General features: G+C 46.7%; 1 protein-coding gene across 1 annotated transcript in view; it reads left to right on the top strand.

The window, feature by feature from the left end:
• Window positions 1–1,891: 1,891 nt before the first annotated feature.
• The window catches only part of DNAH10 (dynein axonemal heavy chain 10), a 97,850-nt gene continuing 73,078 nt past the window's right edge, over window positions 1,892–26,663 (top strand). Inside the window, exons 1-12 of the mRNA XM_077835358.1 lie at window positions 1,892–2,117; window positions 4,751–4,852; window positions 7,905–7,969; window positions 9,983–10,088; window positions 11,500–11,615; window positions 14,167–14,398; window positions 15,849–16,006; window positions 20,648–20,878; window positions 21,857–22,047; window positions 22,561–22,759; window positions 24,284–24,478; window positions 25,162–25,332. Of these exons, the coding sequence (XP_077691484.1) occupies window positions 1,892–2,117; window positions 4,751–4,852; window positions 7,905–7,969; window positions 9,983–10,088; window positions 11,500–11,615; window positions 14,167–14,398; window positions 15,849–16,006; window positions 20,648–20,878; window positions 21,857–22,047; window positions 22,561–22,759; window positions 24,284–24,478; window positions 25,162–25,332 (1,992 nt within the window). The remainder of the gene's footprint in view (window positions 2,118–4,750; window positions 4,853–7,904; window positions 7,970–9,982; window positions 10,089–11,499; window positions 11,616–14,166; window positions 14,399–15,848; window positions 16,007–20,647; window positions 20,879–21,856; window positions 22,048–22,560; window positions 22,760–24,283; window positions 24,479–25,161; window positions 25,333–26,663) is intronic.

Below are 26,663 nucleotides of genomic sequence, written 5' to 3'. Positions count from 1 at the left end.
TTTTGCTTTAACTTGAATTGTACGGTCTGGACTTTCATTGAGCAGCCTATCTGAAAACATTCTGCGATTCAACAAGGCACTTAAAGGCTTGAAGTTACATGTGTGTTTGAGTAGTTTGCTTGACTTCAGTGGGACTATTCAGTGCTTGAAGTTAAGGACATATTTAAAGTCCTTGCTCCATCAGGGTGTCTGTCAGGGCCCAGTCCTGCAAACTTCAGTTACTTTTACAGGAAAGGCTGACCTCTTTGCAGGATTAAGAAAATACACTCTGGAATTAGTAATAGATTGTTAGTTTACATTTTTATTCTTTTAGTAGATTCCCTAAACCTGCAGTGTCATAACCTGGAATTTAGAAAACTAACACCACCCTCCCCCCCCCTCCCCCCCATTAGTGCTATGAAACAAAAATGACTTGAGGGTTAAAGACCTGTAAGGTGAAAGCATTTTTATGGGGAACTTTGTTGACATTTTGTACTAATTCAGGTTGTTTTGAGAACCAAGTAAAATAGTGAAGGAAACAAATGGTACTTGAGGAATTAGTGGTCATCACTAATAAAGTGTGAAAAGACTCTAAACAGCACAGGGAGGATTTTGGGGGGGGGGAACTAGAATGTGCTGTGGTAGGTTATGGGGCTCCTGTCAGTCTACTTTAGCTGATCACGCTGCCTGCTGCTGGGTCTGTGAGACAAAAGCTTGGTTTTCTATAAACTGTCCTGTTCCCTTTGCTCTTTCTCTCCCTCCTCCACCCCCCTTGCCTCTCTTCTGATATTGTGTCTTCTACGGGCACAGTTGCTTCTAACTGCTTGCTTTGGAGGGCACCAGGCAAGTACAGCATGGGAATAGGCTGGCTCTAACGCTGCTATTCCCTGTGGGAGCAGCGGCCTCTAGTGAGCCGAAGTAAGAATAATCACGTCTGATCTATCCCCGTTCTTAGGGGCGCACACATCCAGCACCGAGACACAACCACAGGATTGGCCCGCTCCGTAAAAGGGACAATTGACAAATGTTGCAGAGGCTAGTGGGAACGAGGCTGGTTCTGTACAGGGTCATCCTCCCCCTGCACGCTGCCAGCCTGCCCCAGGTCAGCCAGGGAACGCCAGCGCCGTGCGCGCTGCATGGGCCAAGCTTCGCGCTGCTGCCCGCTTCCCCCCACTCCACGTGCCGCTGCTGCTCCTCCAGCCCCTTTCAGCCCTGTTTCTTCTTAAAAAGAACAACTTCCTTGCTCCTGGGGGCAGGCTTTTTGCGGGGGGCTGGACACGACTGGCGAGTGGCACTATTCATGGATCCCGTGCAGTTAAACTGAACCTCAGGGGATAGCCTTCCCTCAAAGGGGGAGAGGGGGAAGGTGCGGAATGGGAGGGCGAGGGGGGAAGGTGCTGGCTGGGGGCGGTGGGGGTGGGAGGGCGAGTGGGGAAGGTGCTGGCTGGGGGCGGTGGGGGTAGGGGTGGGAGGGCGAGTGGGGAAGGTGCTGGCTGGGGGCGGTGGGGGTAGGGGTGGGAGGGCGAGTGGGGAAGGTGCTGGCTGGGGGCGGTGGGGGTGGGGGTGGGAGGGCGAGTGGGTGGGGAAGGTGCTGGCTGGGGGCGGTGGGGGTGGGGGTGGGAGGGCGAGGGGGTGGGGGTGGGGAAGGTGCTGGCTGGGGGCGGTGGGGGTGGGGGGTGGGAGGGCGAGTGGGGAAGGTGCTGGCTGGGGGCGGGGGCGCTGCAATCACCCTCAGCCCTGCGCCGCCCGGCTCTGCGGGCACCACGGGGCGCGCGCTGGGAGGGAAAAGAGGCGGGGTCCGGGAAGCGCAGGGCTCGCGCCGCGGCCAGTCCCGCCCCGAGCCGTTGCCATGGGCACCGGGTAGCGTCCGTTGAGGTCGGCGGCTCATCTGCCCGCGGCTGCCCGCCCCGCCATGAGCCTGGACGATGTCCGCGTGCAGTGGCTGCGGGACCGGGTGCTCAGCACCCTGGGGCTCTCCGACCCGGCGCCCTTCGAGGAGCTGCTGAACCGGGGCGATGGCGAGGAGGGCGAGACCGTGCTGCGCTTCCTCAACCAGCGCGCGGCCGGCGAGGAGGGGGAGGTGGCGGGGGCCGCGCTGCTGCTGCGGGCCGAGCTGCGCCAGGAGGAGATCGAGATCGGTCCGTCCCAGCGCCGCGCCTGCCCGCCCCGCGCGTCCCTCCGTCCGTGTGACGCGGGGTCTGCCCAGCCCCACTGCTCCTTGGTGGCCCTGCCCGGCGCCCCGGCCCGCCCCTCCCCGGCGCTCGTCCTGCCCCTGTGGCCCCCCTTCCCCGCCCCTCCCCGGCGCTCGTCCTGCCCCTGTGCCCCCCCCGCCCCTCCCCGGCGCCCCCCTCTGCGCTCTGCCCCTCCCCGGCGCTGCGCCTGCCCGTCCTGTCCCTGTGCCCCCCCCCCGTCCCTCCCCGGCGCTCTGCCTGCCCCTGTAGCCCCCACATCGTCCTCTGCGCGCCGCCGCTCCCCGGCGCTCCCCCTGCCCGTCCTGCCCTTGTGCCCCCCCCCACGTCCTCTGGGCGCCGGCGCTCCCCCTGCCCGTCCTGCCCTTGTGCCCCCCCCCACGTCCTCTGCGCGCCGGCGCTCCCCCTGCCCGTCCTGCCCTTGTGCCCCCCCCCACGTCCTCTGGGCGCCGGCGCTCCCCCTGCCCGTCCTGCCCTTGTGCCCCCCCCCACGTCCTCTGCGCGCTGCCCTCCCTGGCGCTCCCCCTGCCCGTCCTGCCCTTGTGCCCCCCCCCCACGTCCTCTGCGCGCCGGCACTCCCCCTGCCCGTCCTGCCCTTGTGCCCCCCCCCCCACGTCCTCTGCGCGCCGGCGCTCCCCCTGCCCGTCCTGCCCTTGTGCCCCCCCCACGTCCTCTGGGCGCCGGCGCTCCCCCTGCCCGTCCTGCCCTTGTGCCCCCCCCACGTCCTCTGGGCGCCGGCGCTCCCCCTGCCCGTCCTGCCCTTGTGCCCCCCCAAGTCCTCTGCGCGCCGGCGCTCCCCCTGCCCGTCCTGCCCTTGTGCCCCCCCCCAAGTCCTCTGGGCGCCGGCGCTCCCCCTGCCCGTCCTGCCCTTGTGCCCCCCCCCCACGTCCTCTGGGCGCCGGCGCTCCCCCTGCCCGTCCTGCCCTTGTGCCCCCCCCCCACGTCCTCTGCGCGCTGGCGCTCCCCCTGCCCGTCCTGCCCTTGTGCCCCCCCCATGTCCTTTGCGCGCTGCCCTCCCTGGCGCTCCCCCTGCCCGTCCTGCCCTTGTGCCCCCCCCACGTCCTCTGGGCGCCGGCGCTCCCCCTGCCCGTCCTGCCCTTGTGCCCCCCCACGTCCTCTGCATGCCGGCGCTCCCCCTGCCCGTCCTGCCCTTGTGCCCCCCCCAAGTCCTCTGGGCGCCGGCGCTCCCCCTGCCCGTCCTGCCCTTGTGCCCCCCCCCATGTCCTCTGCGCGCTGCCCTCCCTGGCGCTCCCCCTGCCCGTCCTGCCCTTGTGCCCCCTCCCCGCGTCCTCTGCGCACCGCCGCTCCCCCTGCCCGTCCTGCCCCTGTGCCCCCTCCCTGGCGCTCCCCCTGCCCGTCCTGCCCCGTGCCCCCCTTGCGTCCTCTGCATGCCACCCCTCCCTGGCGCTCCGCCTGCCCGTCCTGCCCCTGTGGTCCCCCCGTCCTCTGCGCGCAGCCAGCTTGTTCCAAGCCCGCGTCTGTCCCTTGTGCCCACCCAGCCCACCCAACCTGTGTCCCTCCGTCCCCCATCCTTTCCTTGCCCACCAACTGTCTGTCTGCCTTTCCCCTATGTGCCCCCTCTATCCTGTGTCTCCTGTCTGGCCCTCTGACTGAGGGTAACCACACAGCAAGTGTGAAAAATTGGGATGGGGTGAGGGGTAATAGGTGCTTAGGTAAGACAAAGCCCCAAATATTGGGACTGTCCCTATAAAATCGAGACATCTGGTCAACCTTCTCTGACTATCCTCTGTGTCCCTCCATTTACGCCTTGTGCGCCAGTCTGTCCACCCATCCACCTCACTTGTCCATGTGGCTGGCCATCTCTTGTGTTTTTCCTTCCATCTGTCAATCCTCTGTATCCTGTTTCCTTCCTCAGTGTCCTGTCTATCTGTATATCCATCCCCTCTGTGTCCATCTCCATGTCCATCCTTTGGGGTGCTGGAACAATTTTTATAGGGGGAGGGGTGTTGAGAGCCATTGAACCAAACTGTAAATCCTGTCTATAATAACCACTTCCAGCCAGGGGGTGCGGTGGCAGAAACCTAAGTTCCAGCACCTATGCCCCGTGTCCGCCAACTGTCTGTCCATCCCGTGTCTCCTTGTCAACCTCACTTGGGATGTGTCCAGCCATCGTCCATCCTCATTATCCCCCTTGTCTTCTATGCCCCTCTTTTGTCTGTCCACCCCCCATTTCCATCTCCTGTGATCCATCACATATGCCCCCTGCCACTCCACCCCTGGGACCGTCTCCTGTGTCCTCTCTCTGTCTACCTGCCCATTCCATGTCCCTCTGTCCATTTCGTGTGTCCATGTGTCTCATGTCAGTGTGCCTGTGCGCTGTCCACATCCAGCCATATGGGCATATATCCATATGTTCCCTGCATCTATGTATCTCCATATCAGTGTACTTTTGTGACCCCCCTGTCCATACACAGGGCTCTGCATCCATGCAGCCCATGTGTCTGTCTCATCTCTGTCGGTGTGACTGCATCTCAGATTTTTGGGGTCCCCTTTTGTGGTACAGTAGTACTTGAGTAAATCGCGTTTGTTTTGTACATGTGTGTCATTTTGATCCTGGACAGAAGAAACAGAGGAGCTTACCATATCTGAAAATGACATGAAGGAGGAAGATCCAGATAACCCTCGTCAGGAGGAGTTGGCTGAGACCGCCTCAGCAGAAGGAAGTATGTGTGATCAGTAGATCTTGCAAGTAGCTTGAAGGTTCATTGCTGGGGATAAATACGTCAGGATTATGCTTCACCCAGTATGGCATAAGTAAGGAAGATTGTTTGTTATACCCTAAAAACCTTAATATAAAGGAGTCTGGTGGCACCTTATTAGTCTTTAAGGTGCCACCGGACTCCTTGTTGTTTTTGTGGATACAGATTAACACGGCTACCCCCTGATACTTAATATAAAGGAACACTGTAAACCTGAAATAAAAAAATTAAAATAATTAAAAATAGTTGAACTTACTTACTACACCAGATCTAGAATCCCTTTATTGACTTTTGTTTGATGTGTTTCTTTAAATCACACTTTTCTCTCTTGCTTTGTGACGGGTCCACACAAACAAAACTACCTAACTAACTGATTATGCACAAAGTGCTGTCAAATGCACAAAGTAAACAACGGGAAAACTGATCATAGTGAAACACTGCAACCAACTATAAACAAAGGGAAGTCAAATGCACAAAGTTACCAAATGAAAAATAGATTTTTTTCTAATTTCAGATTTAGTAATAGTAGGTGTTACTTTATCAATAGTTGGTAAAAACTTTTCAGACAAAATGTAATTAACAATAAAATTGACAGTGTTGCGTTAAACACAAAGGCAGAGAGCTACTCACACAAACTGTTTGTTTTAGAAGTGTCCTGTCTGAGGCATCATTTATCTCAGGGGTTTTCAAACTATTTTTGCTGGGCCCCTCTTGGAAAATATTTCAGGCTGTGATGTACTCACCAAAAAGTGATAGTAAATTAACGTACATACTCATAGAAGCGTACTCATGGTATTGCCACCCTTACGTCTGCATTGCCTTCAGAGATGTCTGGCCAAAGAGCGGCAGGTGTTGGCCTGCCACCCAGCTCTGAAGGCAGCACCACCATCAGCAGCAGTGCAGAAGTAAGGGTGGCATGGTATGGTATTGCATTCCTTCTCTGCTGCTGCTGTTTGTGGTACTGCCTTCAGAGATGGGTGGCCAGAGAGCTGTGGCTGCTGTACCGACCCTTCCAGCTCCCCTTTCTCCCAGCAATATTGTTGTGATTTCATGGCCCCCCTACAATAGCCTTGTGATCCCCTTTTGGGTCAGGGTCCCCAGGTTACGAAACGCTGATCTGTCTCATGTCCATATGTGAAGTTTAACTGAGAATACCAACTACACTGAGTCCTGATATTGTGGGTATATAATGTACATATAAGGAACGAGTGGAACTCTTGTTATAATATTGCTTGTTATGAAAATACTTCACTCAAAATGTTTTTCTTCCCAAATTGACGCATTTTGGTGCACTAGCTTAGAATGACTTTGGGCCTTGTAATTTCTGTGCTGAGATACTCTTCATACAAAAGGTGAAGGTTTCACATTGCACGGGAAAGAGACTAAGCAATTAAAAACTGGAGGTTGGCCTATGCCAGCTGATTTGTACTTGCGAGGCTTGGGCTAAGGGGCTGTTTAATTGCGATAGACATTTGGACTTGGGCTGGCACCCAGGCTCTAGAACCCTGTGGGAGGATCCAAGAGCTCGGGCTGTAGCCTGAGTCCAAACGTCTATCGCAATTAAACAGCCCCTTAGCCTCAGCCCTGCGAGCCCAAGTCAGCTGGAACGGGCCAGCTGCAGGTGTCTAATTGCAGTTTAGACATACCCTAGGAAGCTGCAGTGAAGAAATTCAGAGGGACATATTCAGTCTTGGTAAACTCCACTGACTTCAGTGGCATTACTCCCACATACACCAGGACAGGGATTCTCAAACTGGGGGGTCAGGAGGTTATTACATGGGCAGGTCGCAAGCTGTCAGCCTGCACCCCATACTCCGCTTTGCCTCCAGCATTTATGATGGTGGTAAATATATAAACAAGTATTTTTAATTTATTAGGGGGGTCGTACTCAGAGGCTTGCTGTGTGAAAGGGGTCACCAGTACAAAAGTTTGAGAACCACTGCACTAGGACTTAACTTAACCTGTGATATTTATTCCGAGAACAGACTTCTTCAGCAGAGATCTGAGGCTATTTAAAGTCTATTTTCCCCAGGCCTGTAAATCTGATTTTACAGTGTGAAATAGATTTTGTCTAGAGTAGATGGCAAACCAATATCTGATATGGTTTTTCAGGAGTTCTGCTTCAGTACTTTCCTTAAAAGACATCACTTGATTTGGCTTGTTTCTTCATCTTATCAGCTGCTGTGTTTTTTCTCTAACTGAGTGACTGGGAAAGAAAAACCAAAACTCTTCACCCAGCACAGTTATAGCAGTTACTTAAACTGATCTGTCTTTGAAGGGGTGATTCTTTCGGAGTCCCAGAGACCTGTCACTATCTTTATATACTGAAACAATCAAGACTGAGATGGATTAAATGTAGATCCCTTCAGTAGGGTTTAAGAGAACCATAATGTAGTCACGCTGGATATGAAGCCTTGCTTTTATTCCATTTTAACTAGTTCAGAATAAAAGTAAACAAGTGCAGAATTTTTCCCAGTAAATTTTTAATATTATGGCACAACAGGCTTTCACAAAAAAGGAGGAAAGAAAAGTAAAAGTGTTTAAAAAGCCAGCAAGAGAAATGTTATGGCTATTCCTTTGTTATGTAGGCATAATGTCTTCAGCCCCCACGGCTTGAACACTTCCCACCAGCACATTTCTACCGTGAAAGCCATGACTGAGTCATAAATCTTTGCGTAGTCAAATGCACCTATGACTTTTGAAATACGTTGATCTATCTTTTCATCACAGTTCAATTGTAGGCATTAGAAATTGTAAAACCCTAGTTACTATGTAAGAGCAGCAGAGGCACATGCATATTTAGGAATACATTGAGATTCTGTTCTGCAGAAATGGAACAGTGTGAATCACAGAAATGTATGATTAATGCATAGCTTGGATGGCTACTTTGCAAAAGAGACCAGCAAAGCTGTTCTTTCATTTATTTCAGGACTGTAATTTGAGTCTGATGAGTTGGTTTGAAAGATTGGAATAGGTGAGCTTCATTGATTTCCTCTTCTGTGTGTTTCTTTATTAGAGAAGGATCGGAAAAGCAAAGCATCTGTTTCAGAATTTCTAGACTCTAAATCTTCACGAGAACATGTATCGCATCTATCTATTGTATCGGGGTTGAGTGAGCTAACCCAAGGATTTGCGGGTGAAAGCAGAGAGCAGATATTCAAAGTAAGTCCATTGCATTTTACTTTTGTTTTCTTGGAGGAATCTGTTTGTGATAAGAATATTTAAAAATGTATGAATGTTTCAATAAATCTTATGTAGAATTAAAGATGTAAAACTGCATACTGTGGTCCTAGAGCAAGATAAAACATACGCTACGAGCATATGATTTTCCATCTGAGACAGAATGTAATAGGATACACTCTCTGCAGGCCATAGAGGGGGCTCCCTCATGGCTGGGAATTACCTCTGCCTGGTCTGATGGCAAGCAAGGGAAGGAAGGGGGCCAGGGCCCCTCTCACTCTCTAGGAGTCACAGTATTTCCTCTTCATGGCTTGGCCCTCCGGCCAGTTCACTGTATAGTTTTCCTGTTCTATGGTTAACAAAGTCTCACCAGACCAGCTGTCCAGGTACCATTCCAGGCAGTCTTCCCATTCAAGACTGTGTCACTTTCCTATTGTCTGTTAGGGGAACCCAGGTTCACCTATTACTCCAGGTTCCAGCCTAGGGACCCTACCATCAGCAGCCAAGGTCTGCATGGTCTCAACCCTTGCTGCTGTTTCCCTGGGCTTCTTCCTACTCTGCAGGCTTCTTTCTCCATCACCCCTCTGGGGAAAAAACCCTGGTCAGGGTCCCAGGGCTTCTGCTCGCCCCCTGGTTTTCCCTCATCTCTCCTTACTAGGCACAGAGCATGACTGCAGTCCTCCACACAGGAGCCCCCTTCTAGTCTCACTTCCTGCCTTTATATGAGTCCCTCCTACTCCTGCCCAGATGGTCTTCATCTTCAATTAGTATTGTCAGTTAGTCCTAAGTCTTCCTCCAGGTGCAGCCTGTTAGGTTAATTAGCCACTTCTGAGCCAACTTAGCCCCTTCAGGGGTGGTGTGGGATGAACACAACATCGCACTGAGGTGTCCAGTATGAAGCCTCTGGCAGTGGCCTGTGCCTGATGCTTCAGAGAAAGGTGAAAACCCCTATAATTCAACTTTGCCTGTCGTGCAATGCTGTACAGGCACTCTGAATCACCCTCCCTGACATAGGTTTTCAATACTTATGGTTACAGTGAATATATCAAGAGGTTGTTTGTGTACCACGTACTACACCACCAACCTCCAGATTTGTTTGCATCAAACAGCTAGCAAAGTTCACAATTAGCTAGAACCAATAAGTAATAATACTGTACGAAGGAGGTGGGGAAGGAGACTAGGCCCTTGGCCACAGGTTGCTTGTCACTTACTGTTCATGTAAGGGTGCATGCTAACAGGGCTCTTGTTAGCTGTCAGGACGTAGTCATTTAATTAATCTCATTGTATGACTGGTGTCATTTTCTGAATCCCCAGTCTTTTCTCCTTCCACCTGAGTAGTGGGATATGTGTTTATGTGTTCCTTTGAGGGTGCCATCAATGGCATTGTGGGCTGTACCTCTCTCTCATTTGAAACTGACAGTGCTCATTTCTTGATACTCTTAGCTTCCATAGGCTTGGGAGGCAAAAATCTTAGGTTGCTCCCAAAGCTGAATATTTGTACTGTTAGGTGTGTGATTTTTTTTTTAATTTTGTTGTTGTGTTAGTGGGGAGGGATAGTTCAGTGATGGGGGGAGAGATAGCTCAGTGGTTTGAGCATTGGCCTGTTAAACTCAGGGTTGTGAGTTCAATCCTTGAGGGGGCCATTTAGGGATCCGGGGTAAAAATTGGGGATTGGCCCTGCTTTGAGCAGGGGGTTGGACTAGGTGACCTCCTGTGCTCCCTTCTGACCCTGATATTCTATGATTAGTGGTTTATGTGGCACAATAACATAAACATAGTGGAGTAAGAGATGGAATTGATTCTGTCCTACTGCTGGTAACTGACAGAACTCTAAATCTGTTGTAGGATTTGTTTAAGAAATGTGGCAGCAAATAATCAGATTCATCATTGATTTCCATCTTTCTTATGTTTCAGATCATAAAACAGACAGTTTACAACCTATATTTTCATGTGGCTTTTAATGACATTTCTGAAGAATTTGTTCATGATGATATTATGTTCTTTCTCAGAGATACAAGAGGTATTTTTCATGGATAAATTATGACTGAACATTTTCAATGTTTGTATTAAAAAGCACTTTAGACTAAGAAATTATGATGACTGGGATTTAGGACAATGTGTATTCAGGATGAATAGACAAATGTGGTCTCAGAACAGGCCTGGGAGCCAGAAACTTCTGAGTTTTAATCTGTCTTTGGCATTCACTTTGTTGAAAGTCACCTAAGCTGTCTGCCTTCATTTCCCCATTTACAGATGGGGATAAGACTTGCATACCTCCCTCAGAGGAAGTATTGAGGTTTAATTGCTGAATGTCTACAAGAAGCTTTGAAAATTAAAAGTTGTATATGATGCTAGGCAGTAGGGTGATGATGAAGATAACTGAGCTATACTTTAGTGTCTCAAACCTGTTACATGGACAAGGGTGGTTTACATGGCTCGAATTCTGATATACAGTCCTAGTACATAAAACACAAATCTTGTTTTAACAGTTAATAATTGTCCTGAAAAGAGTGACAATGTCTGCTGCAGGCTATAGTAACTTCAACCTCGAACCGCTGTCCAGACCCAATCCTTAACCCTATCCTGGTGCCACCTCACTGTAATCCTAGACAGGGGCTATCAAATAGTCTCAGCCTGAGCTTGGCAGTACTCATCAGCCTAGGGTGATTAAATGTCCTGATTTTATAGGGACAGTCCTGATATTTGGGGCTTTGTCTTATATAGGCACTTATTACACCTCACCCTGTCCCGATTTTTCACACTTGCTGTCTGGTCACCCTAAACCAGCCCCAACCCAGACTCTAGCCTTGGCCACTAACTGGCCCCAACCCTAACCCTGTCCTGGGACCACCAAACAGCTCTAACTAGTTTAGGGCCACCAGTACCAGCCGCAACGTAGGGGCCCGAAGTAGTTCCAAATCAAATTTTTTTTAACCAAAAATATTTTTCAGTTTTAATTTTTCTTCCCAAATTTGACAAAAATTTGCAGGAGATTTGACAAAAATTAATTTTTTCAACATTTCCAGCAAAAAATAATTGGCATTTTTTGATGAGTTCTTTGCAAGATTTTCCCATTATCTCTGAAGAGTGAGAAGCTGGAAATTAAAACAGGATTTCCAATATGACAGAGGAAAGAACCACCACTAAGCCATCAAGCTGGCATATAAAACTTATAGTAGAATGATCCATCTGATCTCGTTTTGCTTGCTTACAACCTGCATTAGAGCATTTGAGAGTCCAGGCAGGTTTCATTTATAAGTGGCTGAGTGAATTCTCTCATGTCATACCCAGTTTATTAGCAGATATATTTTACTTTTTAGAATTATTAACATTTAATTGCTCCTTACGCAGGAACACATCAGCACTGGTTTTAATTACTGCTTTCTATACCAAATGGCTAAACTTAACACTTATTATTTATTACTGTCTAGAAACAGTTAGTGAACCTAATGATGTGAACGAAGCTAATGAAATTCTGCCTGAATTGCTAGAGTGTGGCATTCTGAATGGTCACACACTTTTGATGCTGAAGAATATTTTCTCACAGGTAAGTGTTACCATTTCTATGTATGGACCCCTGAAGTTTTTGTTAGAGTCTAATCCAGGGGTGGGCAAACTTTTTGGCCTGAGGGCCACATCGAGTTTCCAAAATTGTATGGAGGGCCGGTTAGGGGAGGCTGTGTCTCCCCAAACACCCACGTGTGGCCTGGCCCCTGCCTCCTATCCGACCCACTTCCCGCCCCCTGACGGCTCCTCCGGGACTCCTGTCCCATTCAACCCACCCTGTTCCCTGATGGCTCCCCCGGGACTCCTACCCCATCCACTACCCCCTGCTCCCTGTCCCCTGACCGCCCCCGGGCCTCCCATCCCTGATTGCCCCCTGCTGCCCCATCCAACCCCTCCCTCTCATTCCTGACTTGCCCCCCAGGACCCCTGCCCCATCCAACCACCCTTTCTCCCTGTCCCCTGACCGGCCCCGGAACCTCTGCCCTTGACTGCCTCCTGCCGCCTCCTCCAAGCCCTCCTCTCCTTCCTGACTGCCCCCCGCGACACCTGCACCATCCACCCCCCCTGTTCCCTGCCCTCTGCTACCCTGCCCTCATCCATCCCCTGCCCTCTATCCAACCCCCCCGCTCTGTGCCCTCTTACCGCACTGCCTGGAGCACCCGTGGCTGGCGGCGGCTCTGTAACTGCGCTGCCTGGCCGCCCAGAGCATTGTGGCGTGGCACGTTGAGGCTGCAGGGTGAGGGGACAACAGGAGAAGGGCCGGGGGCAAGCATCCCTGGCCAGGAGCTCAGGGGCTGGGCCGGAGGGTCCCGCGGGCTGAATATGGCCTGCGGGCTGTAGTTTGCCCACCTCTGGTCTAATCCATTTAGTACCAGGTTGATATTGTCAGTACACAGTAAATACTAATAGTTGCTGAGCTAATCTGATTTACCCGCTTAAAATTTATATATATTTAATTTGAATCCCCCCATGTGTTTAGGGAAGGGGGTGGAGAGAGCTGATATTTGATCTCATTGCGTGTTCCAAGTGTGGGGGGAGTCTGGGAATGTAATAACACATGCCTTTATTTATACATGAGACTCAGGTGAGGCTGAAGGAAGCTTTCAGAATGGGTGTGAAGACAGAATAAAAGGATGACTGGGTTATTACCCTATAAGATTTTAGGAGACAATCATGCCGATAAAGAGACGAAATGAATTATAGTTAGTCATGTGCAATAGAGCCAAAGGTTTGTTAAATGAATAGTTATGTAACCCTTCTGCCCGTCAGAGCTGGCAGCAACAAGGGCTGGGTTCAGTATCTAGGAGTTCCGTTTCAATAACACAATGCAAAACTGGCTCGAGCCCCCACCCAGTGACCTGGGACAATTACATACCACCCCCCTAGGCGCCTCTAAGAGGCAATACTTCCCCTCTCGCAAGCACAGAGTCTGAGTGTAGCAAAAGCCTTTTAATAAAGGAGGGAAACAATGTGGCATTATGTTGGGGAAACACCACAAACAGGATTCACAACACCAACTATGAGCAAAAGACACATCCCCAAGTGAGTTTGGCAGTGTCCTTTTCCCCTCAGGATCTTAAGTCCAGCAACCCAATAGTCACCCGCCCATCCCCCAGTTTCTGTCCTTGGTCACTGCAGCCCCCCCAGAGTTCAGAAGTTCATCTGCAGAATTTACCTCCCAGCCTGGGTGGAAGTGGAGGGAGGTATGGGGGGCATCTTACATGCTCCACTGCAGAGGTCTCCATGGGGTTCTGCTGCAGTCTTCACCACCAGCCATGCCTCTCCACCAGCTGCTCTGCTATCTGCTCCACTCTGCTCTCTATGCCTCTCCACTAGCTGTACTGCTGTCCGCTCCTCTCTGCCAGCCACCCAGGTATCCGCTCTGCTCTCTGCAGTAGCCATCCTTGCTGTCTGCTCACCAACTTGTCTTCAGGCCCCCCCTACTTAACACAGGTCGCAGCAACCTCAGCTCTTTAGTGATTTCAGCTCTCAGAAATTTTTAGCTGGTAGTAGGGGAAGCCTTAGTGCTGGTACATCATTAGCCCAAAGTAGGTCTAATACTTAGACCTAAGCATCAGTGATTTCAGCTTTGCAGCATGCAACAAGACTCCTAAGGGAGCCAAAATTAGGTCTGTTATTTACACCAGTAGTGTTTAGAACCCACACTATCAAATACCCATACCTATCCCCAACCTCTCTCAATACACTGGGTTTTTGAACCCATGTCCCTTGCCTAGCGAGTGCTACTTAGTTGAGGGCGAGTCCCTCCATCATAAAAAGCCAAGTACAGTTCTACTGTCCTTGATTCACATAACCAGGAAAACAACTCTTTATTAATCCTGCCCCAATAACAGAGAGACTGGAGATCCCACAGCAGCCAAAGTGACCATTTGGGCAAGCAGTCCATCATGCTAGGCAGGGTGGGTGTGCCCATGCAAACGAGATCAGCCCCATGAAATCCTTTTCCACAGCTCACCACCAGATGTCAGGGCAGAGCTCATTCTGACTCTGCTTACAGTTAGAAATTTGACTGGATGTTGATCTTTCAAAATCATTAACAGTCTAATTTGTGGTACATGTCTGCATTTCAGGTTTTTTTGCCTGCTTTGTCCCATAATCAGCACAAGGCTGAGGAACCTGCCTTTCATCCGGACACCGAAAAGCCAGAGGCTGAAGACAGGCGTTTAGCTGAAGCTGAGTGTCTTGAAAAAAAGAAAGAGCAGTCTGTGGAATTTCACAGTTTTCACATAATAAGGAATGAGTTCTTAATGAACTTGCAGAAATTCCTAAGCCATATTCAAAGGACTATACAGCAGATTGAAGGCAAGTATCTCCCCCTGCCCCACACTTGATATTTACATTACATGACAGTAGAAAGAAATTCATTCAGGTTTGGCTTTGTTTCAAATAGTGATACTCAACCTGTAGTTGTAGAATTGCATGCAGCTCCTGGGGAGTCTCCAGATTCGATCAGAGGTCCTCTTCTGTGATTATAAGAGCATTACATGCAGGTTTATACATGCAAGGGAGCATGGAGCAAATGGAACAGAGCTGCAATAAATATCCTGCCAAGGAGCCAGGAATAGGAGTGGGAGAGATGCTAAACGCCCCTAACTGCCTTCCAGCAGTCATGTGGAGGGAGAATGAGGGAGGGGAACACAGGAATATAGGAATTGCGTACTGGATCAGGCTTTTGGTCTCTCCAGTCCAGAATCATGTCTCTGACAATGGCCATCACCAGATGCTTTAGAGCAGAGGTGGGCAAACTACGGCCTGTGGGTCACATCCGGCCCGTGGGACCCTCCTGCCTGGCCCCTGAGCTCCTGGCCCGGGAGGCTTTCCCCTGGCCCCTCCCCTGCTGTCCTCAGTGTGTCGCACCGCCAGCGCAACGCTCTGGGCAGCTGGGCAGCGCAGTTACAGAACTGCGGCCTGACCGCCAGCCACCAGTGCTCCAGGCAGTGCGGTGAGGGGGCAGGGAGCAGGGGGCTGGATAGAGGGCAGGGGAATTGGGGGTGGTGGGCAGGGGGCTGGGGTGTGGATAGGGGGGCGGGGCGGTCAGAGGGCAGGGAACTGGGGGGTTGGATGGGGCAGGGGTCGCGGGGGGCAGTCAGGAAGGAGAAGAGGGGTTGGGTGGCAGAGGGCAGTCAGGGTGGGGGGTCCGGGGGGGGTAAGAGGACAGGGAGCAGGGGGTTGGTGGATGGGATAGGAGTCCCAGGGGGGCCGTGAGGGGACGGGGGGGTTGGATGGGGCAGGAGTCCTGGGGGAGCCATCAGGGGGCGAGAAGTGGTGGGGGGGGTCGGATAGAAGGCGGGGGCCTGGCCATGCCTGGCTGTTTGGGGAGACACAGCCTCCCCTAACCGGCCCTCCATACAATTTTGGAAACCCGATGTGACCCTCAGGCCAAAAAGTTTGCCCGCCCCTGCTTTAGAGGATGGTGCAAGAACCCCAGCATAGGTAGATGTGGGATAATCTGCCTCAATGATGTCTCAGCCTAATTCCTAATAGTTAGAGATTGTCTTAAACCCTGAAATGTGAGAGGTGTGTGTGTGGGGGGGTTACACTTTGCATTCATTAAATATTATAACTCTGGAGAGAGAGGAAACTTTTGGCCAAAATCACTGATAGAATGAGCAGAAGGTTAACTAGCTGTCCTCAGATAGATACTTAGATGGAAGGTTTGTGCTTTTTTCATTGTATTATTCAAATGGTGTTGATGAAGCATACAGTGGAAATAAAATGGCTAACTGAATCTAACTGCATTTTGTTCCAACAGGAGAGATTAAATTGGAGATGCCAACTATAAATCTAGATGCAGAAGTGAGTGAACTTGCCGCAGATCCAGAAGTGATTGAAACATTGGAGCACTGTGGAATGACCTGGCTAACATTAATATCCACAGCTGTTGAGGAACAACTCAGAAAGGTCCCACAGGTAACATTGCTAATAACTACTCAGCATGCCAAAACTGATCTCTCCATTACTGGTTTGTGCTCAGTGTTATTCTCTGTTTGATTGCCCAAAAGGGTGGGGTTTCCATCTGCTAACTAATGTAAAGCAAAACAAAGGTAGTGGGGAACTGGGTGTCTTCTGGGTAATGGAGTATAAAGCAATTCACTTCCAAGTTGTCTGTGCAAACCCTGATTATTATTAGTTATGGAAAGTTGTTTCCGACTGATGGCTGTTCAGTGCTCTGTATAAAATGAGAGTGGTGGTCTCAACCCAGCTGCCAACGATCAAGTGTCCACATCACAAAAATTATCACCACAATTGGCTTTAATGGCTATTTTTCATGGCAATCTCTGCAGGGAGTCAAGGTACTAAATGGGTTTGGAGACTGACGTTTCCTTTCCTAGGAGTGGGATCATGGGGAAGGAGCAAGGTGTATTGGCAGGACAGTGTGTGGGAGCTTGCTGCAGCTGCCTGTTCTGAGGCTAGAGGAATTCAATGTTCTGGGCTGCCATCAGGTTCCTTTCACTAGAACTAATTTCACAGAGAATCATAGAAAAGAAGGGCAGGACGGGACCTCAAGAAGTCATCTAGTTCAGAACCCTGCGCTGAAGCAGGGCCAAGTAAACCTAGACCATCCCTGACAGATGTTTGTCTAACTTATTCTTTAAAATGTCCAATGATGGGGATTCCACAGCTTTCCTTGGAAGCCTATTCCAGTACTTACCTATCCTTATAGTTAGAAAGTTTTTTCTAATATCTAGCCTAAATCTCCCTTGCTGAAGATTAAGTTGATAACTTCTTGTTCAGTGGACACGGAGAACAATTGATCAGAGTCCTCTTTATAACAATCCTTAAGCGTATTTGAAGACTGTTATCAGGTCTCCCCTCAGTCTTCTTTTCTCAAGACTAAAGTTGCCCATTTTTTTTCCATGTCTTCATAAGTCAGGTTTTCTAAACCTTTTAGCATTTTTGTTGCTCTCCTGTGGATTCTCTCCAGTTTGTCCACATCACAGTGCAAAGTAATGTACACTGGAAAACATAATCCCAACTATACATGTAAAACGATGCGGTCTAAATTAGCTGTTACCACTCAACCTCTACACCAACATTCCACACAAAGATGGACTACAAGCCGTCAAGAACACTATCCCCGATAATGTCATGGCTAACCTGGTGGCTGAACTTTGTGACTTTGTCCTTACCCATAAATATTTTACATTTGGGGACAATGTGTACCTTCAGATCAGCGGCACTGCTATGGGTACCCGCATGGCCCCACAGTATGCCAACATTTTTATGGCTGACTTAGAACAACGCTTCCTCAGCTCTCGTCCCCGAACGCCCCTACTCTACTTGTGCTATATTGATGACATCTTCATCATCTGGACCCATGGAAAAGAAGCCCTTGAGGAATTCCACCGTGATTTCAACAATTTCCATCCCACCATCAACCTCAGCCTGGTCCAGTCCACACAAGAGATCCACTTCCTGGACACTACAGTGCTAATAAACGATGGTCACATAAACACCACCCTATACCGGAAACCTACTGACCGCTATTCCTACCTACATGCCTCCAGCTTTCACCCTGACCACACCACACGATCCATCGTCTACAGCCAAGCTCTGCGATACAACTGCATTTGCTCCAACCCCTCAGACAGAGACAAACACCTACAAGATCTCTATCAAGCATTCTTACAACTACAATACCCACCTGCGGAAGTGAAGAAACAGATTGATAGAGCCAGAAGAGTTCCCAGAAGTCTCCTACTACAGGACAGGCCTAACAAAGAAAATAACAGAACGCCACTAGCCGTCACCTTCAGCCCCCAACTAAAACCCCTCCAACGCATTATTAAGGATCTACAACTGATCCTGAAGGATGACCCAACACTCTCACAAATCTTGGGAGACAGGCCAGTCTTTGCCTACAGACAGCCCCCCAACCTGAAGCAAATACTCACCAGCAACCACATACCACACAACAGAACCACTAACCCAGGAACCTATCCTTGCAACAAAGCCCGTTGCCAACTGTGCCCACATATCTATTCAGGGGACACCATCAGAGGGCCTAATAACATGAGCCACACTATCAGAGGCTCGTTCACCTGCGCATCCACCAATGTGATATATGCCATCATGTGCCAGCAATGCCCCTCTGCCATGTACATTGGTCAAACTGGACAGTCTCTACGTAAAAGAATAAATGGACATAAATCAGATGTCAAGAATTATAACATTCATAAACCAGTCGGAGAACACTTCAATCTCTCTGGTCACGTGATTACAGACATGAAAGTTGTGATATTACAACAAAAAAACTTCAAATCCAGACTCCAGCGAGAAACTGTTGAATTGGAATTCATTTGCAAATTGGATACAATTAACTTAGGCTTGAATAGAGACTGGGAGTGGCTAAGTCATTATGCAAGGTAACCTATTTCCCCTTGTTTTTTCCTACCCCTTCCCCCAGACGTTCTTGTTAAACCCTGGATTTGTGCAGGAAATGGCCCACCTTGATTATCATACACATCGTAAGGAGAGTGGTCACTTTAGATAAGCTATTACCAGCAGGAGAGTGGGTTTGTGTGTGTGGTGGGGGTGTGTGTGTGAGAACCTGGATTTGTGCTGGAAATGGCCCAACTTGATTATCATACACATTGTAAGGAGAGTGATCACTTTAGATAAGCTATTACCAGCAGGAGAGTGGGGTGGGAGGAGGTATTTTTTCATGCTTTGTATGTATATAAAAAGATCTTCTACACTTTCCACAGTATGCATCCGATGAAGTGAGCTGTAGCTCACGAAAGCTTATGCTCAAATAAATTGGTTAGTCTCTAAGGTGCCACAAGTACTTCTTTTCTTTTCACTCAAGAAGGAGACCTTGGTGTCATTGGGGATAGTTCTCTGAAAACATCCACTCAACGTGCAGCGTCAGTCAAAAAAGCGAACAGAATGTTGGGAATCATTAAGAAAGGGATAGATAATAAGACAGAAAATATCACATTGCCTCTATATAAATCCATGGTATACCCACATATTGAATACTGTGTGCAGATGTGGTCACCCCATCTCAAAAAATATATACTGGAATTGGAAAAGGTTCAGAAAAGGGCAACAAAAATTATTAGGGATATGGAACGGCTGCCATAGGAGGAGAGATTAATAAGACTAGGACTTTTCTGCTTGGAAAAGAGATGACCAAGGGGGGATATGATAGAGGTCTATAAAATCATGACTGGTGTGGAGAAAGTAAATAAGGAAGTGTTATTTACTCCTTCTCATAACACAAGAACTAGGGGCCATCAAATGAAATTAATAGAAGCAGGTTTAAAACAAACAAAAATAAGTATTTTTTCATACAACGCACAACTTGTGGAACTCCTTGCCAGACGATGTTGTGAAGGCCAAGACTATAACGGGTTCAAAAAAGAACTAGATAAATTCATGGAGGATAGGTCCATCAATGGCTATTAGCCAGGATGGGCAGGGATGGTGTCCTTAGTCTCTGTTTGCCAGAAGCTGGGAATGGGTGACGGAGGATGGATTACTTGATGATTACCTGTTCTGTTCCTTCCCTCTGGGGCACCTGGCATTGGCCACTATCGGAAGACAGGATACTGGGCTAGATAGACCTTTGGTCTGACTGAATATGGCCGTTCTTATATTCTTATGTATCTTCTTATCTTTCTTAAAGTGTGGTGCCCAAAACTGGACACACTACTCCAGTGGAGGCCTCACCAGTGCTGGGTAGAGTAAGATAATTACCTTACATGCAGCACTCTTGCTAATACACTCCAGTATGATATTAGCTATTTCAATTTTCAATATCATTTTCAATTTTCAATTTATTCAATTTGTGATCCACTATACCCCCCCAGTACTATTGCCCAGCCTGTTAGTCCCCGTTTTGTATTTGCCTTGAATAGAAACACTTTAGAAAAAAACTTTATCCCCATCTTCTGAATCTTCTGCAACATAAACTTGGATAATGGAGTGTACCTTTTCAAAATCATCATTGTTAGCTGTCTCCCTATTAGTCAAATCAATGTGATAAACATTACATAATATTAAAAACTGCAATGACATTTTGTTTTAATTTAGCACTCATTTATCCCTGAAATCTTCATGACTATTCAAAAATTCTCACTATAAGGACCTGATTCTGCCAATAGTTACACACACAAGTAACTTTATGGAAGTGAGTAAGCCCATTACGGTCAACTTGACTATGCATATCTACGCAGTTATTCATATGCATAAGTGTTTGCAGAACTGGGGCCTAAAGCTCCAATTCTGCAGTTAGTTCCAGATGGCAGACCCCACTGCCTGTGTGAAGCCCCATTGACTTCAGGCGTCTGCTTGTGTGGGGCTTATCTCATGATTGGAGCCTAAATTTGCAAATATTTCTTCCTCTAGGAAGTGCTCAGTGTTTCAGAAATATCTTATGGCCATATTATGCAGGTGTAGCCATATAAATGTCTTTATTGATGCAGCCTTGTTTAGTGCACTGAACATGTTGCAAATACAAGCTTAAGAAATGTCAGCATGGTTAAAAATTTCCCCCCCGTCATAAAGAGAATTCTAATGCCTTTTCTTGTTTCCTCTCATCCTCAGGGTAATGGCCCACTAGCAGAAATTGACCTGTGGCGTGAAAGAAATGCTACTTTAAGTGCTCTGACTGAACAGATAAAGCTCCCATTAGTGAAAAAAATCTTAGCAATACTAAAGGAAGCTGAATCTGGATTTCTTGAAAATTTGCAGATAGTCATAAGTGATCTTAGCAGGCACCATGTGGAAGCTGTAGATAACGTTAGGTTTCTTTCAACTCTGGAGCGCCATTTGAAGGTATGTTTATCTAATGATACTTTGGGAAGATTTGTCAATGTTTAATTCAGTCATGTCTTTCGTTTGATATAACCCTAGCTGTTCTTTTTTATTTTTCCTATCATTCTTTTATCAATAATAAAAATACACTGTGATTTGCTTAAATAGTAAAAAAGAAGAAAATGCTCGTTTAGCTTCTCTTCCTAGGTAAAGAGTTGTTTGGATGGCAGTGATCAATAGAAAGGAGAGCGTATTCTCTCTCATAGATAAGTGGTTTGTAACCTTTTTAGGCAGCTGTACAAGTTTACTGAATTAATGCCTGATTCAACTCTTATTGACAATGGGAGTTGGATCAGGGTCCTAAGATCTTGGCTGCTTTATCTACTGCATGCCAACTCTCATTCACTTCTGTGCCCACTAGACCTTGATGGAATGTGGGGTGCTTCAAACCCCAGTTTTGGAACTGACTTTACTGGGAGTTGTATTTGCGAATAGTAACTGAAAGTAGAATTAGGTCTGAGATTTTAGTCACTTAACGTAGGAAGTGCTCACTATTATGCAACAGCCTTGGGGGAGTCACTTAACAAGGGTAATAAAATGAGTGAATAAACAAAACCAAAGATTTGTTGTTACTCCATTTTTGGGCCAGTTTCTGACGCTGAGTCTCCCGTGCACTCATGAGTCTCCTGTTAAAGGAGATAGGACTCATTCAAGCATTCGGAGGTAGATTTGGGCAATAAGTACTGGCAGTCTTTAATGAAAACTAGAATTTTAATGAGACAGCAAATTGCCAAAACCTGAATATTCACATCTGTAGGCCCAGTCCTGCAAACACTTAGGCACATTAGTAACTTTAAAGTTACTGACATGTAGGTTTGCTAGATTTGGCCATGTTTGTTAGTCTCATAAATTGTCTTGAGCCCAAGTATTTAGTTAATAGAATAGGTATCTGTTTTTTCATGGCAATCTTATTCACAATATTTATCCTCTATTTAAAAGAATTTAACTCATGGCACTGGATTTAATATTGTCTTGGATACAATTCCTTCAATGATGAACGCACTGAGAATGGTGTGGATTATCTCGCGGCATTACAACAAGGATGAGCGGATGATACCCCTCATGGAAAGAATTGCATGGGAAATTACAGCAAGGGTCTGCAAAGTTGTGGACTTACGGACTTTGTTTAAGTAAGCAGTAGATTCTTATTTAACTAGGTCATAACTATTAGTAGCTTTGAGTATCTTGCGTATGATAGGTGCCAATCTTACCAAGTGTGTTTTACTTATTTTCAGAAGCTTTCGTTAGCAAATTTAAAGGCAAATTTGAGAAGTTCATTTATACACTGTCATATATTATTGAAGCAGCTTTAAAGATGGGAGTTCTGGTTCCCTTTTGACATGGGCTGGTATAAATTCGTAGTAACTCTATTGAAATCAATGGAATTCTAGTGGTACAAATATGATGTAAGTGCTATCAGAATCAGCCCTGAAATCTTTCTTCCTTTTGAAGTTTTCAAAAACCAAAGTCATAAAATATTCTTGAGAGCAAGACAGTATTGTGAAATTTTAAGTTTTAGCTAGATTTCATTAAAATAGAAGACTTTATTGAACCAAGATATTCTAGCTCAATGAAAGCGTAATTTCATATTAAACCTTTAAGGGTTCTTGTCAGTCTTCTAATGGCTTTGTTTTGTTTAATAGAGAAGATAGAAGCATTGCAAAAACTAAATTGTTGGAAGCCAAAGGCACCCTTGAAATGTGGAAAACATCCTATTTTGATATTCGTGCCCAAATTGAAGCCTCGGGAAGAGATCAACGATGGGAATTTGACCGAAAGCGTCTATTTGAAAAAACAGATTATATGGCTTCAATCTGTCAAGATCTGTATGATATTGTGCAGGTAGTAATGTGTGTGGTTTTAAATAGAAGGATTGTGTATCTAGATTCCCCAGCTGTGAGAGATTGTTTTGCATTGTATTGTATTTTCTGAATTGAATGAAATGTTAGTAACCTTTAAGAAATTTGCTAATGGGCTCACCTGGCAGATTCTTCGTAATATTGTTGTAGTAGAAATGTATATCTCCTGCCTCCCAGGTTGTTGGACTCTACACACCTTTTCTAATATACATAAGGCTTCAGAGGAGGGAAGGCAGATGGTTTCTGCCTGCTTGAGCACTTATTATCTGATCTTGGAATACTATTGGCCTTGGCCTCAGTGTGGGCCAAGTAAGTTGGAGGAAAAGGATCAAACTGAAGAAGGAAGTTCAAAAGGGATAAAATTATAGGGGTGTAATAATTATCGACCCAAGTCTTCAATGGGATCCATGCGGATAGATTCTGATGCCTGCAGAGTCTCATTGGTTTCTGTAGGACAGTGTGAGCATAAGGCTCTGCTCACCAGTACCCCATTATGGAATGGGTTCCTATATCTGAGTCAACCTCTGTAGGACCAGAAATGGATGCTGACTTTAATCCAAATTGAGCTCTTTATTTGGAGATGGATAATGTGATTCATCACCAAATTTACTCATTATTATATTATCATTAAAATAATTTAAATATTTTAAGAGGTCTTGTATTTTAAATGTGTACTTTTAACATGAAGAATAAATGTAATGTTTTAAAAAAAAATTCAGAGACATAAATAGAGGAACAGTTATCCAAAACTACAACCAAATCTTGCAGATATTTATGCTTGTGCTTAACTTGAGACAATGGACAGTGGGACCACTTGTTTGATGTCAGTGGGACTACTTATGTGTGTGTGTAGTTAAGTACATGCTTAAGTCTTCTCAGGATCAGGGTCCTAGTCCAGAAAAGATATATTGTAATAGGTTTATGTTATTGCTAACTCTATACATATTTAAAACAATCAAATATTTTTATATATTAGTCATTTTTAGGATTTAGTAGCTTATCAGAATTATACTAAATACCAGTAAACATACTTCGTTTGGGGGAAAAATAATCCCTAAAACTGTGGGAGTTTTCCATGTACAGTCTTTTGGAAAATTTGACACACATAAGAAAGGTCAGTATGTCAAATGCAAGATAATTGATCAGAATTATGGAAATTCGTGTTTGATGCCATTGACATAATAAATATAAATGTTTGTGGATAAGTGAGTTTTTGATCAGAAAGTGGGGGTAAGAGAAAGGATATAAACTTTGTAGTAACTATCAATATATTCCTACCAGCAGGAATTGGAATTTTGTCTGAATAAGAACTGTGATGTTGGGCACCTAGATTTTTATATGGAATTGTACAGTCTTCTATGGGAATATACAAACTGTATGTCAGTGTAAGGATTATTTATTTCCTCTGTAAAAGTTATTTATTAAAGGAAAGAATAACCAAAAATATTGTTGTGGCAGAAGGCTAGTTAAAAATAATTCCTTCTTGTCTGTTTGTCTGAACAAACAGGTTATTGAAGAGTTCTACAATATATTTGGTCCTGAACTGAAAGCTGTCACTGGAGATCCAAAGCGCATTGATGACGTATTGCGAAGGGTTGATGGGCTGATTAGTCCTATGGAAATGCTGACTTTTGACCCTTTTAGTATCAAATGTGCCTCTCAGTGGAAATTTGTTATGGAAGATTTTAAATCAGAAGTGCTGGTAGGTAGCAGATCCTGTGCTGGTTATTTCTATAACACTGTCCATCTTCCTTCGAGAATTTAAAAATTTAAACTTAAAATAAATGCAAGCCTGAAAAGTAATAAATAAATAAATAATAAAAGAAAAATTAGATAAACATTGCCAAACATTTTAATTTGAAGTTTTGGGAGGAAGCCAAAGGTTATTTTTGTTTGTTTGTTTTACACTTTGCATGTGAACGTAGAGCTGGCGAAAGGTGCTGGTTCATTCACAGCCCTGGAGTCTGAAGCTCTTTTTTTATTGTGCAGTGGCAGAGTTTGCCTTCCTGACACTCACCTGCTAACATGCCTCTCCTGTGATCTCAATGGGAGTTAAGGCTCACACTCCTGGACTCCTTCAGTCTCTCACCTCTCTGCTGAGAAGGCCAGCAATGGTACCAGTTGGGATGGTGCTTATTGTGATGTAGACTCTTGCCCTGTAGGTATTGGGTTGAGATCCAGCGCACTCATTTCCCTTAGGCCATTGAACAGGCATCAGTTGTTTTAAAAAAAAAAATCAAATAAAGAGAAGCAAAATTATACTTTAATGTTAGCCCAACGTTACGTGTTTTACACCTAGGCCACTCTCTCTTCCTCCCTTTGTCTCCGCAAGGTTAATCCATAAGCAGTTTTGTTTCTTGACTTGCTGTCTTTTTCTTTGTCTAGGTTATAGAAAAAGAGGCCAAGAACTTTATTGATGAGTCCTTTAAGACCCTTCGATCAGCAGAGGCTGCTTTTGACATGCTCTTAAACTTTAAACACATCCGCTCTCGGGATGCCATCAATAGACAGATGATGATGAAATTTAATGATATTTTGGCACAGTATTGTAAAGAGGTATTTCACTTAAGAATTTCTTAAGAAACACATAAAATTCTCTACCAAGTAGAAGTATCCCTTCTTGAACAATAAATTTATATATCTGTCTAGGGACTTATATGGCACCTGTCACCATAGTGTTTGAGAGTCTCCCAAGTATTTAGAAATAACCATAACAATCTCTCTCTTTTCTTCGCAGCCTGAAGGAGAAATAGCAAGATTAGTATGTAGATATTTGTGTATGTGGTTGTCTGTGTCAGGATACTTATTGTGGGTCAAAGGGAGACAAGGTTTGCATTTAGTACTGTATGCAGTGGGGCCTGTGGTCATTTTTATTTCTTGTGGGCATAAGTTCTACAGCAGATTCTCAAATTGTGGTCCGTGGACCACCAGTGGTCCGCAAGCTCCATTCAGGTGGTCCACAGCGGCCGCACATGAGAGAATGAAGGTCCATCCACCTAATTAGTGAAGCCGCACAGGCATGGCGCCACTGATTAGGTGCCTGGACCCTGGAGAAGACGCACATGTAAGGTGAGGTGATGGCCTTGCAGGGAACAGGGGGTAGCTAGGAGGGGGCAGAGGGGTGAAAAGAGGGGGTGGGGGGAATTTTGGACATGCAGGGCTGCAGCGGCCAGAGAAAGAGGCAACTTTCCCGAGCTCCAGGGCTGTGGCTGCCGGGGAGAGATCCCCCCTCCTTCCCAGCCTCAGCTCGGGGACTGCCATGGTGGGGGAGAGAGGGAGAGACCCCCCTCTTTCCCAGCCCCAGCTCAGAGGCTGTCGTGGCTGGAGAGAGAGGGCACATCCATCGCATTAGAAAGGTAAGACTACTGATATTAAAATATGAGTTGTGTGCTTTTATTTGTAGAACAGAAAATATTTATTATTAAGGTTTTTTTATATAGTGCTTTTATCCAAAGTACTTCACAATAGTTAGTTAACGTACAAACAACATTTGGAAAGATCATGAAGTGGTCCACCGAGACCCTTAGCAATTTTCAAGTGGTCCATGAAAAAAAAGTTTGAGAACCACTGTTCTACAGTGAAAATTATGTCTCCTACACTCATGAGCCTCCTCGTGCTGGGTGATAGTTCGATAGGAACATATCAGTTGTGGGAGATCAGGGCAATAAAGGGAGCAGTGGGGGGAGGGATAGCTCAGAGGTTTGAGCATTGGCCTGCTAAACCCTGGCTTGTGAGTTCAATCCTTGAGGGGGCCATTTAGGGATCTGGGGCAAAAATTGGAGATTGGTGCTGCTTTCAGCAGGGGGTTAGACTAGATGACCTTCCGTGGTCCCTTCCAACTCTGATATTCTATGATTTCTAAGGTAGTCCAGGCCAGTCCCATGGAG

This window comes from Eretmochelys imbricata, chromosome 15 (genome assembly GCF_965152235.1).
Source record: "Eretmochelys imbricata isolate rEreImb1 chromosome 15, rEreImb1.hap1, whole genome shotgun sequence".
NCBI classification, from domain to species: domain Eukaryota; kingdom Metazoa; phylum Chordata; order Testudines; family Cheloniidae; genus Eretmochelys; species Eretmochelys imbricata.
Note: the sequence above shows the minus strand (reverse complement) of the source record. Positions and strands in the feature narration are given on the sequence as shown.